This window comes from Cervus canadensis, chromosome 12, assembly GCF_019320065.1.
Source record: "Cervus canadensis isolate Bull #8, Minnesota chromosome 12, ASM1932006v1, whole genome shotgun sequence".
NCBI classification, from domain to species: domain Eukaryota; kingdom Metazoa; phylum Chordata; class Mammalia; order Artiodactyla; family Cervidae; genus Cervus; species Cervus canadensis.
In genome coordinates this window covers 31,354,386-31,374,426 of record NC_057397.1, presented here as the reverse complement: position 1 = coordinate 31,374,426, position 20,041 = coordinate 31,354,386, and the positions used below count along the sequence as shown (strand labels likewise).

Genomic DNA, 20,041 nt, shown 5'->3' with positions numbered 1-20,041 from the left:
CAGATGGTTTCACATGGATCAACTCCCCTTACTGCTTTTAATAAATTTCCATTTCCCTGACTCCAGCTCAAGTCCTGGACATCCCTCCTCCCTCCTCCCTCACTCCCTTTAAAACATCCAGTTACTTCATACAAATCGAAGTTGAGTTCAGTTCATGTTGAACCCTCTTCTCTATTGAAGTAATTTATCATGGAATAAAATCTGTCCTTGCCACTTTAATTCATGTCTAGTGGTAGCATTTTCAGGAATATATACTCTGATGGCCTGGTGGATCTGATTTCTGAGTTTGACATGGCACTTAGTAGGGTGGCTGTCTCTAGGAAAAGGTCAGAAGACATGAGTTGGACAAAAACTGACCAAGTGATGGCTGGAGGGAAGTCTGGCTCAGATGAAGGCACTGGGGTGATGTATTTTAAAGAAAGTCAGTTCTCAACAGGGAGAACATTTGTATTCTCAGAACTTTTTTCAAGATATTCTTCATGGTGAGGATTTTTAAATAGAGGAGTGGTGTGGTCCCATAAACTTACTCCCATGCCTTCTCTCTTTTCTGTTCAAAAATAAACTGGTTTATAAGCCTTTAATTTGTTTCTGCCCCTCACCCCCCCCAAAAAAAGAAACTTTTATGAAAATTAGTCTCATGCATTTCTATGCACACAAAAGTGTTAATATAAGAAGGTTTATTATATTATTTCATTTAGGACTCTGACTTCATTCATACAATCAGAATTTCTTTGTTTATTCTTTAGTCATGTTCTGGCCTTTAATGTTTGTTTCTTTGACAGTTGTATACGCAGTTTTATAATTTAACTGTATGCCTTAAAGGTCCAGAAAGTAAACTTAGATTACAACAAGTCAGATAAAACAGACGATAAGCTAAATAAAATGTACTTAGTTCCATTCACTTAGTAGCATCAATGCATAACACATTCCAAAAGCGGGCATATATCAAATTTAAAATGGATAATCTTAATTGGGTTCAATGATTGGATAAACGGTCAAACAATTTTCATTGCATATGCTTTGGGCCATGCATTTCATTCCTTATTGATTTACTTTATGGAATTAAGATATCAATTATTTGTTTTGGTAGGAATAGGGAGGATAATCAGAGGAAGGGGCAGTGGTGGTGAACACGCCTCTTGCTGCTGCACAAAAACACATATGGTGGGTGATGACACGATAGCTAACTCCCGTAGAGACCTAAATGGCTTATCTTGGCACGTGTGGGTAAGTATGTTTATTAATCTAAAAAATGAGAAAACATTATAAAAATATAAGAAGTAGAAAACCCTAGACAAGTTAAAATACAGAAAAATTTTAAGCAAAGTCATTTGAATCAGGCAATATTTAATGTATCAAATAGTAATCTTAATAACTAGGTATAAAGTAATCTAAACCCAGGACACTAACCATGTCAAAAGGCAGCAGGCAGCCTGGCCACCCCAGAATCCTTTGCCAGGGTTAGTGTTTTGTTGATTACACACTTAGGCACCCCCTGGTTACAAGAGTACTTGTTTATTATTGATATTATAAAAATAATCATTCTCTAAATGATTACACGTAGTAAATAAAATTAGAACTATACATAAGGATTGATTAATTGCCATTTCTTTAAGGACCACTTGTAACTTCTTCTGCCTGCTTCACAGACCTGTAGGAGAGAAAGAAGACAAAAGAAGATGCACTTAATGATATGTCTATAGCACAACATGTGAAAAAGAAAGACTGGGATTTTCATGCTTTCCTCTACTCCATCTGAACTTTTACAGTGGCACTGACCTTAGAGTATTACCTCTAGTAACCATATTTAACTGTCATTATGTCCATTTCTGGTACCTGTATACAACATCTTTGTATATAAAATATGCAAAAATAACTTGGACGGGTAAAATAGATGGACTTCCCTCCTAATAGTGCCAGTGAGAAATACCTGCAAGGTATGTACACAATTACTCTCCTTGAAGGAATTCTGAGACTGAATGTAGAAAACTAGAGCAGCATAAAGCAAGTCAGCCTGTTCCACTTTGGCACTGAAACTATCTGTCCACACTTCTTGATTGAATGAACTGCTTTTTTCCCCAGAAAAATATGACTAGAATGTCAAGGAAATATGTCCATGCTTCAAGAATATTTTATATGTTTTTCAATGCTTTTTACCCAAGTTATATTTAATATTCACTGATTAGATCATAAACACATTGAAAGAAGAATATTAATCTCTGAATGACTCCTAGGACTTGAAAGAATCCTTTGTGTGTGGTGTTTGATTAGTAAGTAGTTGTTTGATGGAAGAGAAAGGAGGAAGGGAGGAAGAGAGGTAAGGAAGAAGGGAGTTGGGTTATCTGTGTGCATACTTCTCCTTTATCTAGAATATTCCACTTATCCCAACTAACCTTGCCAACTCCTTTATCTCACTCTCTCCTTTAGGGCTTTCTTTTTTCTTTTTGATGAGGACCATTTTTAAAGACCTTATTTAATTTGCTACAATATTGTTTCTGTTTCTAGATTTTGGTTTTCTGGCCACGAGGCATACGGGATCTTAGCTCCCGGATCAGGGATTGAACCAGCACCCCCTGAACTGGAAAGCACTGGACCATCAGGGAAGTCCCACCATTCAGGTCTTAAAGACCATTTTCTCAGGGCTCCTGACCACTAGTCAAGCTAGCTTTCTCCAAATGTATGCACTTACCTAATCCTAATGCTTACATAACAGTAATCATCAGAATTGCATGTGAATAATAATATAATGTGTGACTTTATCATCAAGTAAGCTGTGACATTGGGGATTCTCTGGTGGCTCAGATGATAAAGAATCTGCCTGCAATGCAGGAGACAAAGGTTCGATCCCTGGGCTGGGAAGATCCCTTGGAGAAGGGAGTGGTGTGGTCCCATAAACTTACTCCCATGCCTTCTCTCTTTTCTGTTCAAAAATAAACTGGTTTATAAGCCTTTAATTTGTTTCTGCCCCTCACCCCCCCCCAAAAAAAGAAACTTTTATGAAAATTAGTCTCATGCATTTTTTATCTTTTCCATGTTTTATCATAAAACAGTTTCCAAGTTTTATCATAAAGCATGTGTAATGAACATAATATTTTGCCAACTACACAATGGTACAATGCAGAAATTATTTCTTCAGGGGATTTTTTAATACACAAGGACTGGGTCACTGAGCAACTACAGCAGAACACAGGAGTTGGTATACCATTACATAGAAGCTGGTTAGCCATTTGGTAGGCGTATTTCAAAGAAGGGGTGCGCGTGGAACAGGAAGAGAAGTAGATCTTTCTCAGATTCTTTCTCATTTTGATATTTTATGATTCTATCAGTGCTAAGGACATACCCAATGCTTTACTCCTCCTGGTAACATCCTTGAGAGAAGATACTGAGAATTTTTCATCTATATACATCCAGTTCATAGAGTAACCTCATGTCCCAGGATATCAAATTGTTTTGAGATGCTACATCTCTAAGATATGTTTTGTAGTATCTTAGGGTTAGGGTTAGCACAAAGAGGGTAGATATTTGCATCTCACGTATATCTAAAAGTGATCTTCCTGCCATGGACAAGAGATTTAAAATTCTCACCCGACTTCCTCCACACAGGAGAACACAGACTCAATGAGGAGCCTGAGATCCACAGAACGTCACAAAAAGAAAGAGAAAACATCATGGAGGAGGAAAATCTTTTTCTCAGTATAGGTCATGAAGCGTATGTATTTTTTAAAAACCTAGATTTGAGCCATTTTAAGTGGTGCTCATCATTACCAGACATGGACATTAAGTGCCCTGAGCAAACATACCAGAGTAGACCAGTGCAGGACAAGAAGAGCACGGAACGCAAAGAAGAAGATCCGCAGAACCTGCACAATGAAAGAAAAAGAGGTAATGTCCTGGACCAGGAAAAAAAAAAGTCAATGAAACACAATTCCCTTGCGGTTTGATTAATTTCTTATGAGGATTAACTGAAATCAATATCAAAACTACACTCAGAGTATATAGTGATGGCAATCATACATAATTTAACTATTTACATGTGTTGGTTCTCATTTCATAAGCCATTTTCAATTTAAACTTTTTCTGATTTTAAATAAAAACTAGGGCAAAAGGCCCCTCAAGATAAGTGCTATGAACATATACGTGGATTGCAAGAAGATCCCGTCTAATCACAGTCATGATTCTTACATCCAGTGTGGGTTCGGCAGCAAAGGCATGCTTTACAGACTACTACTACCCTAACACAGTATGTTCAGGTCTGGATATATACATGTCACATATTATGATGCTATAGAATTTTTAATTTAACATAATCATCACAAAATTATTATAAGATTTACATAAAACAGTATGTATTTACATGTATATACTATATTTGTAATGCCTGGCACATAACATTTGTTGTTGCTGTCCAGTCTCTAAGTCGTCTCTTAGTGACACCATGGACTGCAGCATGCCAGGCTTCTCTCTTCTTTACTGTCTTCCTGAGTTTGCTCAAATTCATGTCCATTGAGATAGTGATGCTATTTAATCATCTCATCCTCAGCCGCCTCCTTCTCCTTTTGCCTTTAATCTTTCCTTGCATCAAGATCTTTCCCAATTAGTTGGCTCTTTGCATCAGGTGGTCAAAATACTGGAACTTCAGTTATGGCATCAGTCCTCCCAAAGAATATTCGGGGTTGATTTCCTTTAGGACTGACTGATTTGATCTTGCAATCCAAGGGACTCTCAAGAGTCTTCTCAAGCACCACAATTTGAAAGCAGCAATTCTTTGGTGCTCAGTTGTCTTAAGATATTGGTTTGATCCCTGGGCCAGGAAAATCCCCTGGAGAAGGGCATGGCAACCCACTCCAGTATTCTTGCCTGGAGAATCCCATGGACAGAGAAGCCTGGCAGGCTACAGTCCATAGGGTTGCAAAGAGTCAGACACAACTGAAGCAGCTTAGCATGGGCGCACAGCTGTCTTTATGGTCTAACTCTCACATCCACACACGACTACTGGAAAAATCATACTATACGGACTATTTGGACTATACGGACCTTTGTCCACAAAGTGATATAATGTTACACACGTAATATATGCTAAACGTGATTTCTCTGAATGCATCCTTGAGGCAGAAAAGCAGAATAAGGGGACATGAGTATTCTACTTAAAAAGAGCAGGGAAATAAAAACAGGAGATCAAAGAAAATGAAATAAAGGCAGCAAGGGAGATAAGTCTTCACATTTCTTGAAGAGAAAGGAAATAGATTAAACCCAAGTTTTCCAAAGCAGATTTTGGAATGCTAGTCCTGCAAGGTGTTAATATAGATAATCCACAAATGGTTCCTTGATCAAAGACTTTTCAGCAATAACATACCATCTGCTTTTTGGAGGCTCAAAATACACACAAGCATATTAAAGGCTCTTCGAAGTCCTATAATAAAGGGAACTATTTAACCTGATATTTTATCAAAGTTACCTGATAATAGATTTTCATATAACTCACTTTTTAAAATTCTACAGAGATATGTTGTAAATACCGCTTCAGCTAGAATAGAGGCATGTCAGTGCAAAACAGAAAACTCAGTAACCAAAGAGAAAGCATAAGTTTTGTACTCAGATTTGGGTTCAAATTCTGATTTTACCCCTTCTCATACATCTGACTTGAGTCAGTTAGCATCGCTCAGAGTCCAGCACAGAGGAGCGTTATATAGGTAGCACCTCTGGAAGTATCATTAAGCATTGGGCATTTGACAGTTTTAGAAAATTCAAATTTAGATGAAGAAGAACTACAAACATTTGGATTGAAAGTCTCGACCTTTATATGTAGATGCTGAATAAAGCTGGAGAACTTGATAAATGTTTTGAAACCTTACACATAGAGAGGCTTTGAATTAGAATAATGATGCATTCACAGCTGAATATTCTTCACCACTCAAAAATATTAGAGATCCTGGCAGGAGAGCAGTTGAATTAATGCTCTGTATTAGTCGTTCTCTTAAATTCTGTGTATCAGAATTATCTGGAAAGCTTTTAAAACACAGATTGCTGGAGTCCACTATTAGTTTCTGACTTAGCAGACATTGGGTGAGGCCCAAGGAAATTGCATTTCTTACAATTCCCATGAAAGGCTGATGCGGCTGGTGTGTGGACCACACACTGGATATCACTGTTCTATGTAGCATGGACTTTAGGTTGAAGTCAACTGTGGTCTGGCATACTTGAAGAAAAAGGAGTAATGATGTGTCTGGGTACTAAAGTCAGATGGAAGTGTGGGTTTAACAGAAACTAGAGAATCTGAAAGATAAAAGGTTTGGGACAGACTGTAGACTACAGTAATCTAAAATCTTACAGTAGGATGCTATTTTGCATTTGATAAGAAAAAAAAATATTACACTGCCTTAGAAAAGCATTGGACTGGAGAGGGCCAAGGAATTTTAAGGGTAAGACTTTGGATACCGAACTCAAAGGAAATTAAAATTTTCTAAAGATAAGAGTGTGGTAGAAAGGAAACCAATGAACCAAATTTCAACCTGTCATGAAAAAGCAGAAATGACTGATGAGATGATAGTGCCAAGGAAAGACACAGGACAGCAGGACAAACGGCATGAGCCTAAAAAACATTCAGGTAGAATATTAACACTATGTCATGGTGCTTAGTACATGGCAAGTGAAAGGAGTAGCTTTTCCTGGTGAAGGCTAAAAGGGAAGCAGTGTCTTCTAGGAACCATTTTGAATAAGGCAATAAAGGCATGGAGAGTGTTCTTTGAATAGCACCAAAATGATCAGTTTGCAAATCAAATTCCTGTTCCATAGGCCACAGTGGAAAGATCCGGGAAATATGTCAACAGTGGTTAAGAATACAAACACATGAGTAGATTTTATTTTGATAGGGGACATGGGGGCAAGGCAGAGTGGCCAAGGACAGCAGGACTAAAAGGCAGAAGTAACCGATCTCAAGTTTCTGAATTGAACTTCGGTATAACATCCTTGTACGGCAACTGACTTAAGTGTCCAGCCGTATACTGCTGGGTCTGTGCATCGGGACAGCCTGAACGGGAGGAACATTCCTCAAACTCGTGGGGATGTAAGAAATGAAGCAGCTTTGGTGAGGGGAAGAACAAGCCATGAGTAGTTGTGAAGTCTAGATAAAGAGTATCTTAATAAAGATAGTACGTTTGTTTACAGATTAGAACCTGTAATTCTTTCTTCTTGAGTGGTTTAAAAAAAAAAAAAAAAAGAAAAATAGCCACACAATCAGCTGAGGCAGTGTATCACAAATGCACATCTAGAGATGGCTGGATATGCTGCATGAATGCGCCATGTTCATCACAAGTTCTAATGGAACCATCATTACTACAGACGAATAACACGCGGAACATAGGAAACGTCACCGAATGCATCGTGTTTTGCTATGTATACTAATAAACCACTCATGATACACATCTGTCTGTTTCTAGACATTATGACCACTGAATAATCAGAAGGGGAGACTGAGGCTTGGCCTCTGCTCAAGTGATCTTCAAGTCACTTAACCAATTTGAACTAAATTCATTCAGCCATTCATTCATTCATTCAGTAAACATTTACTAAGTAAATACTGAATGTATATTTATTAAATAAATATGTGTTGAACCCTTACAGCGTAAAATAAGAATGGTAAGACCAAAATTTCCCTAATAGGTTTATTTTGGGAATTAAGTATGTGGATGCAACTTATAAATTATAAAGCCTTATATAACAAGGGGCTTCCCAGGTGGCGCTAGTGGTAAGGAACCCGCCTGCCAATGTAGGAGACATAAAAGACTGAGTTTGAAAAAAAAAAAAAAGACTGAGTTTGATCCCTGGGTCTGGAAGATCCCCTAGAGGAGGGCATGGCAGTCCACTCCAGTTTTCTTGCCTGGAGAATCCCATGGACAGAGGAACCTCGTGGGCCCATGGGATCGCAAAGTCAGACACAACTGAAACAAATCAGAAAATTATTTTAAAAGTTAACAAATGGATAAACCTTTATGTCCTAACATGAAGGGGAAAGTCATGTCATTTATCCTTATGAACATAGAGAAAAGTTGTTTTTGGTCTGAAGAATGTTTAAATATACTAAAGTGGATACACAGTTTTGGGATATTTAGTCAACATTTCAAAACAAGTCATTTTGAAGAAATTTGGCAGCATGCTTTGAACAGTTGTTCTATTTTTAATAGCATACTATGGGACTGAAAACGTGCTTAATGTAATTACTAAATGTTATTTATTTTATACTGTCAAAATTTTAATTTTTATGTTTATCATATATGCCTCCCTTAATTTTCTGGATGACTTTGCCTGTAGATAATAATTTGGAGCATAGTGTAAATATAACTAAATCAAGTTGAAGTTTATATTAAAAGCAGATTTCCTACTCAAATATATTACTGCTTGTTTCTTTATATGTCACTTTCCCTTATTTTCATGTTTTATAGTGTTTTCTTTATGATACAAACTCTTCCTTTCTTTATGATACAAACTCTTTCAGTGCTCAGCTAAATAATTCCTTTCGTGATATTATCTACACACACATTCCTTCTCCCTCCCTCCTTTTTTAAGCTTTTCGAAATGAAATGACATTTCAGAGTAGAACATATGGCTTTGGATTAAGCTAGAATGTAAATTGTACTTACTAATTGTACATCCTTGGAAAACGGTTTTTAACAAATCGGAGTTTGTAAAATCAGTAATATCATTTACACAAGTTGTCACAAGAATTAAAGGAGATACTACACAGCACATAACAACAAAAATGTAATAAATGTCAGTCCTTTTCCATTTTCTCCTTTTGTAGAGAAACATGCATTTCTATATGAGATTTAAAATGTCAGTGACTCATAATAGACTTTAAGGAGAAACTGAATACTATAATTCTAAATATATCCCCCAAATAGATTTTGTAGTTTTGTTTGTTAGGCTATATGACAATTTTCCCAGTTTATTATTAAATTATATATCTATTAGAATATATGCTAATTGTTTCAGCGAAAAAGATTTATTATGCCATAGTTTTGAAATTCTTTGCTTAGTACTCCTATTCTATATTTGTATACCTTCTATATTATGTCTATTATTACAAATAATTTCTTAAGCTGCAGTGTCTATTTTCAGGTTACGACTTCTTGCCAGACCTTAAGAGCAAATATTCCATTACCTCCTAAGGGATTTTGCAAGTAAAGTTTTAGTCTAACTGAAACAATGAAAATATAGCATCTTCTGGAGGGAATAATTCATTCTTGGATTTTTTTTTTGTTTTGAAAACTTAGTTTCAGAAGTAAGCACTTGAGTTTTAAGTAGCAGGAAAAAGATGAATGAAATAATAAGGTTGGTTGAGATCAAACCCTGTGTGGTGGCAGGTACTCCAATTAGTAGATATAAGATGAACTCTCACAGCCTCTGATAATATGTAACAGCATTGCATAAGACAATTGTGCCACCAATGAGGGGGCTTCCCAGGTGGTGTTGGTAGTAAAGAAACCACTTTCCAATGCAGGTTAGACATAAGAGACGCGGGTTCGATCCCTGGGTCAGGAAGAGCCCCTGGAGGAGGGCACGGCAACCTTTTCTAGTATTCTTGCCTGAAGAATCCCGTGGACGGAGGAGCCTGGCAGTCCTTGGGGTTGCAAAGAGTTGGACATAAGTGAAGTGACTGAGCAGCAGGCACCACCCATAAGCCCACCCAAGGGAGAGGTAAAAAATTGTTCTCCCCTCTCCAGCGTCAAGGCATATTAAAGGCAAGATATTGAATGGAAAAGACACGATAATTAGGAAAAACGGAAAAGTGAGCTATGGCTTCACAAGTGGAAAGATAAATCATTCCTGGTTAGTAAGGAAAAGGTGAAAAGTATTTGGCAGAGAACTTTGAAGGATAGCAGTCTCCTTTATACTCATGTAATGTGTCTCTAAGAGTTAAAATCTGAGAATTGGACAACTGTAGATGCCCCTGAGTGTGAATCCCTTCTCTGCAACTTATGAGCCTGGGGACCACAGGGGGAGGAAGGACCTTAAATGTAAATGCACCTCCTGGCTGCCTGGCCCAGGGGGCCCATGGCTAATGCCAGCCTACTGGTGGATAGGTGCTAATACGACAGATGGAGGACTTCAGAATGGCGCTTGCCAGCACCAGTGTCCTCGTGTTAGAACAAGCTCCCCAAGTGGCTTCTTCCAGCCAGCGTCTATATCCTTGAGGTGGGTGGTGAGGGGTCCCAGTTGTCTCCTGTCTCTTGCCTCTCCAGGAAACTACTTGAGGCCAAAAAGTGGGCTTAAGCCAGACTCCTTTCAAATCATTGTTTCTGAGCTGGGTCTTAAGAGTGTGCAAAATTTTGTGCATGCCCTTTAAAAGCAAAGTTTTTGTTTCCAATGGCCCTTCTTGTCTCCCATACCCAAGACCCACTAGCCTTCAAAGCCAGGCATTCTGAGAGCTTGTCTTCCCAATGTTGGACTCCTGGCTGGCTGAAGGAGCCTGATGGGAGAATTGAGTCCCTCACAACTTGAGAAGAACCTTTGGGATTGTGATCATCTGTTTGTGTATCACCTACCTGAGCATGCTTGCTGTTGTTTAGTCACTCAGTCGTGTCCAACTCTTTTGTGACCTCCATGGACTGTAGCCCACCAGGTTCCTCTGTCCATGGGATTCTCCAGGCAAGAATACTGGAGAGGGTTGCCATTTCCTTCTCCAGAGGATCTTCCCGACCCATGGATCAAACTCGAGTCTTCTGCATTGGCAGGTGGATACTTTAACTACTGAGCCATCTGGGAAGCTCAATCAATTATGTGGGTCTTGACTATATTGCATCTCTACCCCTCCTACCCATCTCATGGTTTCTTATTAATATATTAATATCTTTAATTGTAGAAAAGTCTTTTCTGCTTGTCTTCAGGTCCTTCTCATAGATAGTTTGTCTGTAAATAGTTCTCCAAATTATCACAGCTCCTCTTCCCACTAGACAGATAAAAGTTGAGTATTAAGTAAAAGCCACCAGACAAAACTAATTTGCATTAAGTTCCATATGTGAATTTTGTGGACTTAATTCTATCACCACTATAGAATATATTGTGAAACAGGCTGTTGGTTAGCAGAAAGGACTCCATAAATGGTAACATTTGAGGCAGTTCAGTTCAGCTCAGTTAAGCCGCTCAGTCGTGTCCGACTCTTTGCGACCCCATGAGCTACAGCATGCCAGGCCTCCCTGTCCATCACCAACTCCCGGAGTCCACCCGAACCCATGTCCATCGAGTCGATGATGCCATCCAACCATCTTATCCTCTGTTGTCCCCTTCTTCTCCTGCCCTCAATCCTCCCCAGCATCAGCGTCTTTTCAAATAAGTTAGCTCTTTGCATCAGGAGGCCAAAGTATTTGAATTTCAGCTTCAACATCAGTCCTTCCAATGAACACCCAGCACTTATCGCCTTTAGGATGGACTGGTTGGATCTCCTTGCAGTCCAAGGGACTCTCAAGAGTCTTCTCCAACACCACATTTCAAAAGCATCAATTCTTCGGCACTTAGCTTTCTTTATAGTCCAACTCTCACATCCATACATGACCACTGGAAATATGACAATGCAAATAGAAAAACCTTGGACAGCTAGAGGGAGACAATTTGGGCTAACGAGGAAGTCCCATGACACTCTCAGAGAGCAGAGATAACAAACTTAAATCTGACCAGGGCAGGAATGGAATGTCAATGAATGAAGCAAGCAGTTCAAGCTAGTTGTTGCTATGAGGGCAAGTCTAGACTGATTTATCTTTTGTTTTTCAAAGAGAAGAATATCTGAATTTTTTAGTTGATATATTCTAACTAAATGTTAGCTTAAGCTTATTTTTATGTCAAAATATTGTCCTAACCAAATAAAGCATGTCTGCAGATGAACCTAGCTCATAGGCTACTAGTTCACTGTCACTTGTCTTTAGATATTACTATATAGAAATATACCATCCTTAGTGTCCTTTGAAAACATAGCCTGTGGTATGAATTTGAGCATATATACAGGCTTTAAACAAAAGCAGTAAGCCATTCTGAAATAGCAAAGTTTTTTCAAAAGTAATACCTTAATTTAAGAAGAAGATTTAAAGTAGGAGAAAAAAGTGTATAAACACCACCCCATGGTCAAAAATGTGCTATTCATTTCTAATTTTGATTTTTCAAAATAACAAAGAATCAGACCATGTACCTCTTACTTTCAATTTTCAAGATTTCAATTCCACATGATACTTCAATCCCAAGAATTCTGCATTTCAAAACAACAGTTCAGCTGTCTTGTTTAAATACAACCTTTTCTGATACCTGTTATGAAATTTTCTGACAGCTATTGCATGTGACAAGGAAGTTTTAATAAACAAAGCAGGTAGTCTAAAGCATGTAACCTTATATGTTGCTGAGTAACTTGACATATTTTTCCTTTATACTTAATAATAGTTTATTTGGTGAGATTAAATTTTATATGTTATTAAATGTTACCCTTTAAAATTTTTCTAGGAGCTTGAAAATCAATTGAACCATTCATAATATCAGAATTTCACCACAGACATGGGAAGCATTTCCAGGTAAGAATGCCACATGAATAAACCAGAGCCTTGGCTTCTAGAAATGCAAAAACTTATTTATCACCAAAATAATTATCTACAATCAGTTTATAACAAAAATTTCACTTTAACACAATAATGCTTTGTTTTTAATAGATCATTAACAGTAATTATTAACTTACTTTTATACTTATTGGTTAAATATTAATTCTCTAATATTTATGATAATAACAGAAACAAAACAGATATGTTGATATATTTGTGGGTAAGCTAAATATTTATGTAATAATAAACAGATATCAAACATACAAATGTTGATATATTTAATTCAGAATAATTATTGCCTGGGATGAGTTCAGATACCCTAAATGTTTTAGGACAAGCTTTAGAATTTTCTGTACATTCATAGGAGGTTGAATATGAAAAGTGAGACAAAAAATTATCAAGATTTATTTTAGTCTTCAAAAAGAACCTACTACAGTTTGTCAGAAGTATTTGTCTTTCTGAAATTTAAGATCTCGTCTTTCTAATTATCCTTGTGCTATTATTTTGGATTAATATTATTGCTTCATTCTTGATTGTTTCTAGTGTGTGCATGTCTTTTCTCTACAAATACATGACCTTTAAAGGAAAACAAAGTATATGCAGAGTATGTTATGCGAAATGCCAGACTGGATGAAGCTCAAGCTGGAATCAAGATTGCCTGGAGTAATATCAGTAACCTCAGATATGCAGATGATACCATTTTAATGGCAGAAAGTGAAGAGGAACTAAAGAGCCTTTTGAAAAAGGTGAAAGATGAGAGTGAAAAAGCTGGCTTAAAATTCAACATTCAAAAAACGAAGATTATGGTATCCAGTCTCATCACTTCTCGGCAAATAGATGGGGAAAATAAGGAAACAGTGTCAGATTTAATTTTCTTAGGCTCCAAAATCAATGCAGATGGTGACTACAGCCACGAAATTAAAAGAACTTGTTCCTTGGAAGAATAGCTACGACAAACCGAGACAATATATTAAAAAGCAGAGACAAATGTCCGTATAATCAAAGCTGGGGTCTTCCTTTATGGTTGGACCATAAAGAAGGTTGAGTGCCAAAGAATTGATGCTTTTGGACTGTGGTGCTGGAGAAGACTCTTGACAGTCCCTTGGACAGCATGGAGATCAAACCAGTCAGTCCTAAAGGAAATCAATCCTGAATTTTCATTGGAAGGACTGATGCTAAAGCTGAAGCTCCAATACTGTGGCCATCTGATGTGAAGAGCTGACTCATTAGAAAAGACCCTTATGCTGAGAAAGGCTGAAGGCAAGAGAAGGGGGTGACAAAGGATGAGATGGTTGGATGGCATCACTGACTCAATAGACATGAGTTTGAGCAAACTCAGGGAGATGGTGAAGGACCAGGAAGCCTGGTCACAAAGAGTCAGATGTGACTTAGTGACTGAACAATCTTGTTAGTCTTGTCTCATTTGTCTCCTGAGGTGTGTATAGTCGCATTCTAGTCTGTATTTCTGATGCCACGTCCCTAATATTATTAAAATCCTGAAAATTTCAAGTATCATGTACCCTGACACTTTAACACAATTGTCTGTTAACTCATTTGGGTCTTTCAGTTATCTACCGTCCATCCCAACCCACCCCTTCTACCCTTCACTTGACAGAGTGTTAGTCCTTATCTTGAGACTGGTAAGATAATCAGCTGTGGTACCCTAACACCGCTGCCTTAAGCATTGTGCACATATGAATTTTGGGAGACTACCTGGAAAGAAATAACTAGAAGTTAGGTTAACGAGAACAAAGTTTTTCTTCAAGGTGAGAAGTTAGGCCACATCCTGGGTGGACAGTAGAATCCCATAGCCTTCCTTACTGCCCTAAGTAAACTCTGGCTCTCAAGAGTCACAGCATAAACTGTGTCACCCCCTGGTAAGGGGGAGAGAGGGGAGGTACTAGTGAAAGATGAGGAAAAGGAGGTAAATATCACTGGACCCAAAGAGGAGCTCTTGGTTCTGCTCCTGCTTCTGTTATTAACTGGATGATGTGGCAAGATGACAGTCTCTTAAGAGCATCAATTTCTTCTCCACTAAGTTGAGAGAGATGAGGTGGAGGGGATTAGACTAGGTTTGTACTTCCTAAAATCCCAGAATACATGTTCTTCCAGCAGTTAATACGCATTTTGCAATTTATAGGCATTCTAGAAAATAGGAGTTAATTGGCATTCTGCAAAAAGGACTTCAGTAAATATGAAAAAAAAAAAAAAAAACCAACTGGGATAAATACAATCAAGCAGGGGCTACTTGGTGACTTTACTATGTAAATATTTTAGAAGAGACTCTATAGTATTTCAAGTCAACAATGAAAAATATTTCCCCCTTTTTTAAGACAGGATGCTGGTTACACTTGACCTGTTAGAATTGTAAGGCTGCCTTGCTCCTCTTGAAAAGGGATGTCTTACAATTGAGAGCCTCTCAAATACAATGATATCTGGAATTTCTCAATAAAAAGCAGAGACAATACTTGGCTGACAAAGGTCCATATAATCAAGACTATGGTTTTTCCAGTAGTCATGTGAGAGTTGGACCATAAACAAAGCTGAGCACTGAAAAATTGATGCTTTTGAACTGTGGTGTTGGAGAAAACTCTTGAGAGTCCCTTGGACTGCAAGGAGATCCAACCAGTCCATCCTAAAGGAAATCAGTCCTGAATATTCATTGGAAGGACTGATGCTGAAACTGAAGCTCTAATAATTTGGCCACCTGATGTGAAGAGCTGACTTATTTGAAAAGACCCTGATGCTGGGAAAGATTGAAGGCAGGAGGAGAAGGGGACAAAAGAGGATGAGATGGTTGGATGCCATCACTGACTCTATGGACATGAGTTTGAGCAAGCTCCAGGAGTTGGTGATAGACAAGGAAGCCTGGCGTGCTGCATTCCATCGGGTCACAAAGAATTGGACATGACTGAGTGACTGAACTGAATTGAACTGAGAATTTCTCAAAACTTATTTTACCAAAAATTTGTTTTTAATATTTTTTCATGAAATTGGATTTCAAGAAGCAGATACTGTCTGATTCTATAATCCATTATGAAGATATCGTACTCCGGGGGCAAACAAAGAGAACAACAGGCTGTAAAATCAAGAAAAATAGGAGAGAAGAAATACTTCTAGAATGAGAGTATGTGCTGTGCTGTGCTTAATTGTTCAGTCATGTCCGACTCTTTTTGACCCCATGGACAGTAGCCCACCAGGCTCCTCTGTTCATAGGATTCTCCAGGCAAGAATACTGGAGAAGTTGCCATGCTCTGCTCCAGGGGATCTTCCCAACCCAGGGATCAAATGTAGGTCTCCCAGGTTGCAGGTGGATTCTTTACAGTCTGAGCCACCAGGGAAGCCCCAAATGAGAGTATAGACAGCTCAAAAAATCTGCTTGTTTAAATATACAATGAGAATGTAACACAGGGAAAAATCACTAAAATCAACTTTTTAAAAACTCTGGAAATTAGTGAAAGGCTTACAATAATCCATAGAACATTCATTAAAGAAAAGCAGTTGAATCTCAATAGGAATAATAACTATGTGGGGTTTTAACTTACCCAGTATTAATATCCTTCTCTCTGGTTCTGTGGAAGCCTTGCAAATCAGTATCCTCACAATAATGGTAACTATGAAACAAGCAGCCTGTGGTCTACTAGAGGGGGCAGAACCGGTTTAGAGTTCCCAAATATCTAGAGATTTGTCACTATTTGACCTATATGGAAATGCCTCACTGGTATATATATATATATTTTTTTACCTCACTCAGTGAGATACTTTGTCTGTATAGCATTTGTCAAAAACAATCAGGGGTAATAGTTTTATATGGCAGCTGCCTGAGGCAAACAAGAGACTTACCAAAAAATTAAAAAGAAAATACAGTAAATGACATGTCCACAGGAAGTTTTCAAAAACTCGACATAGCTGTGTAGCTCTAGAAGGCCACATAGATGTTCAGTGCTATGCATCTATTCAGGAAAGATCTCATAAGGATCTCACCTCTGGTTGACTTAAAGGCTCTATTTAAGACAAGCTGTAAACTTCTGGAATATTCATGGCATACATCAATACTTTGTCCAATCATTGTGCAAATCACATGGGCACTGTGCTCAGTCGTGTCCAGACCTTTGTGACTCCATGGAGGACTGCAGCCTGCCAGGTTCCTCTGTCCATGAGATTCTCCAGGCAAGAATACTGGAGTGGGCTGCCATTTCCCCTTCAGGGGACTCTTTCAAGGATTGAGTCTGCATCTCTTGCATCTCCTGCATTGGCAGGGAGATTCTTTACCACTGTGTCACCTGGGAAGTCCAGTCACTAGCTGACAACTAAGTTACTGAGCAAAGACTTCAGTGGCTGTATACAACAAACTATATAGGCTTTACAAAACTAGTTTAGGAAAGTTAGCAAACAAGAAGTCACGATATCACATATGACAATAAATGTGAAAGCATGGCCCATAAGTGGGAAAAAAATGCAGTCAATAGAAACTCCCTGTGGAAGCCGAAATGATGGAATTTCTAGACAAGGACTTTTAATCAACTACTAGAAATATATTCAAGGTGCTAAAGGAAATCATGTCAAATGATTCAAGTATGAGAATTAAACTCTTACAAAATGGAGACTATCAACAAAGAGACACAAATTATAAAAGGATAGGTCAACTGAAATCCAGTCTGAGGAACACACACACATGCACACAAGAAAAATGAACAGTTACTCAGAGACTCTATAGGTCATCAGCAAGTATACCAAATACATATAATTGGAGCAAGAATTAGTGACTTGCTTCCAAAGAATTATATAAAAAGGTGTATTAAAAGTAACTTTACAAGGGAGAAGCCAGAAAACACTACCTTGGCCTGGTGATATAGGGTATCATCATGATAACTGCACACACACTCTAATATTAAATGATGAGGGTATTTCACCTTCTTGGTCTTTTCTCCCAAAATACATAACCACAGTCTAATAATGAGAAAACTATTAGACAAATCCTAATTAAGCGGCATTCTACAAAATTCTCGACCTGTATTCCTCAAAAGGTTCAAGGTCATGGAAAATAAGGAAAGACAGAAATTGTTACAGATCAGCAGGGATTAGGGAAACATGATGAGCAAATAAAGTCTGATGGTCAGTTAATAGTAGTATTGGTTTATTAGTTTTGTAAATTTACCAATGTATTATGACATGTTGACCTAAGATAAACTGTAAAGGTGATATATAAATTCTCTGTATTATTTTGGCAATGTTTCTGGAATTCTAAATTATTCTAAACTAAAGAATTAAGAATAAAAATATAATGTAGATTTTTGGGTCATGCTTTTGTAAGAGATAAATATGCACGTTGAACATTTTAAATTAGCATTACCACAAAAACATACACAGAAGGAAAGAACATTGAAACATAACACACTATTAAATTATATAATATTACTACCAAAATTAGTACTATGTTTTCAATGAAGTTGCCAACTGCAGCCTTTTAACATTAACTTCTGTTAATTCAAAATACACTTAACGAGAATGCCCAATGTTTATTATAATTTTGGGTTCCTAACAATATAGGTAGCTTAAGTTGGAACCTAACAGTCAAGGTACAAATCTGAGAATTTGATTTCTGATGAATATATTTATATTTTTCATCCAAACCCTAGAATAGATAGTAAACTACCTTGCTGCTTTCGACAGCTGGGAAGTCCAGCTTCTTGTTTCCCTTTTCACACCTGAGGCTGTTTTTCCAGGTAACAGACTTTGTACAGCATCATCCTACCAGCCCCCCGGCCTTAAGCAGACCCAGGGTCAAATCTGCTGTTTTTATGTACAGTGAGACCTCAGACCCCAGGGCCTCAGACCTACATCCAAATCTGAGGTCTCAGTGGGTCACTACCATATTAGTTCCCATTTAATTTGGCTCTTATTTCTTTATTTTGGGCATCTCTGCTGATTTGTTTCTTTGGTTTGGCTTTTCACGTGTTTGTTTATTTTTGATTTAGTTGTTCATGTCAGGAAGATCCCCTGGAGAAGGAAATGGCAACCCACTTTAGCAGTCTTTTCTGGGGAATCCTATGGACAAAGAGCCTGGCAGGCTACATCCATGGGATTGCAAAGAGTTAGACACAACTTGGTGACTCAACAACAACAATTCATTTTTAAAAATCCAAAATGTAATCAGAGGGTGCTGGCTGGCTTGACTGAGGCTGTTTAATGACATGTGCCTTTCTAGATGTTGAACCTACTGACTAGGGGACCTGACCCTCAATCTTACTCCACATTCATTCCCTTAAATTTCAGCCTTTCTTCTCCATCCTCACATTTGATGTCTAAACTTAACTTACAGATAGAAACGCAGCCTAGAGAAATAAGGTCCAAAGATTAACAACACCATGGAGAAAATTCTGAAAACACAACTCTCTGATTCATTGGACTTTTCATTCCAGTAGTTCTCAGTCTTTAGAATAAGCAAAGATCAACTGAGGAGCTTATTAGAAATGCAGAATTCAGAGTTCCATGCACAGAGATTCTGATTGACTAGGTCTGAAGTGGAGTCCAGTAACATGAATAGCAAACAGGTACCCGGGTAGGTTCAAGTGCCTATCATTTCAGTTACTTAGTGACTTCAGATCATAATCTGAGCAATTAAAAACAAGCATAGTCCTGACATGAGTTTTTAAAATTTCTGATGTAGACTTTTATACCAAAATCAGAGTGGAAAGAAAAAGTCTACGTAAGGAGTCTGCTTCTCTTGTTTATAATAAAAGTTGTTAAAGCTTCCCATTGAATTATTCAAGACATATTTTCCTAAATGGTGCTCTTTTATAAAACTTACTTGTGATAAGTCTTAGTTTTAAATGAGGCAATAAGAAATATGCACCACTACGAATATTCTGACATTATTTTGAAACTTTCTGCTATGATAATTTGGTCTCAGGAGAAATCTGAAAATTCCATAAAATTATCTACATATAATTTATAGGAAGTTGAGTCAAGAAACAGGTGTTACCACTGGAATGATGAATCTTGTCCTTTTCCTATTCATACATTTCTAATATACGAGCCTCTAGATGCTAAATCAGATGCTGGGATGACATAGATTTATGTCATTTATTTTCTTTCACTGAGAAAATAAAGAGGTAAATGATCTGTACATATCTTGCCAGCTGTTCAAGAAACCTCATACATTGAATACAAACTGAGACAGTAAAGAATCTGCCTGCAATATAGGAAACCTGGGTTCGAGCCCTGGGTCAGGAAGATGCCCTGGAGAAGGGAATGGCTACCCACTCCAGTATTCTTGTCTGGAAAATTCCATTGACAGAGGAGCCAGGCGGTCTACAGTCCATAGCGTCACAAAGAGTCAGACAGGACTAAATGACTAACACTTTCACTTTCACTTTCATCATAACCTCAGTGGCTCCATCTTACACTTGAACCAGTACTTAAATGTTGGTTGCTGCTCTGGAAAAGTACTTGCATCTCTGTGCTAT

The 20,041-nt window shown here is 37.9% G+C and overlaps 1 protein-coding gene across 5 annotated transcripts in view; it reads right to left on the bottom strand.

Moving 5' to 3' along the window:
• Positions 1–715: 715 nt before the first annotated feature.
• C12H8orf34 (chromosome 12 C8orf34 homolog) overlaps positions 716–20,041 on the bottom strand; it is a 340,089-nt gene continuing 320,763 nt past the window's right edge. For all 5 annotated transcript variants that reach the window (XM_043484015.1, XM_043484017.1, XM_043484016.1 and 2 more), the window contains 2 exons: positions 3,801–3,860; positions 716–1,651 (listed from right to left, as the gene is read on the bottom strand). In XM_043484015.1, coding sequence (XP_043339950.1) covers positions 1,644–1,651; positions 3,801–3,860 — 68 coding nt within the window. In that variant the 3' untranslated portion in view covers positions 716–1,643. The remainder of the gene's footprint in view (positions 1,652–3,800; positions 3,861–20,041) is intronic.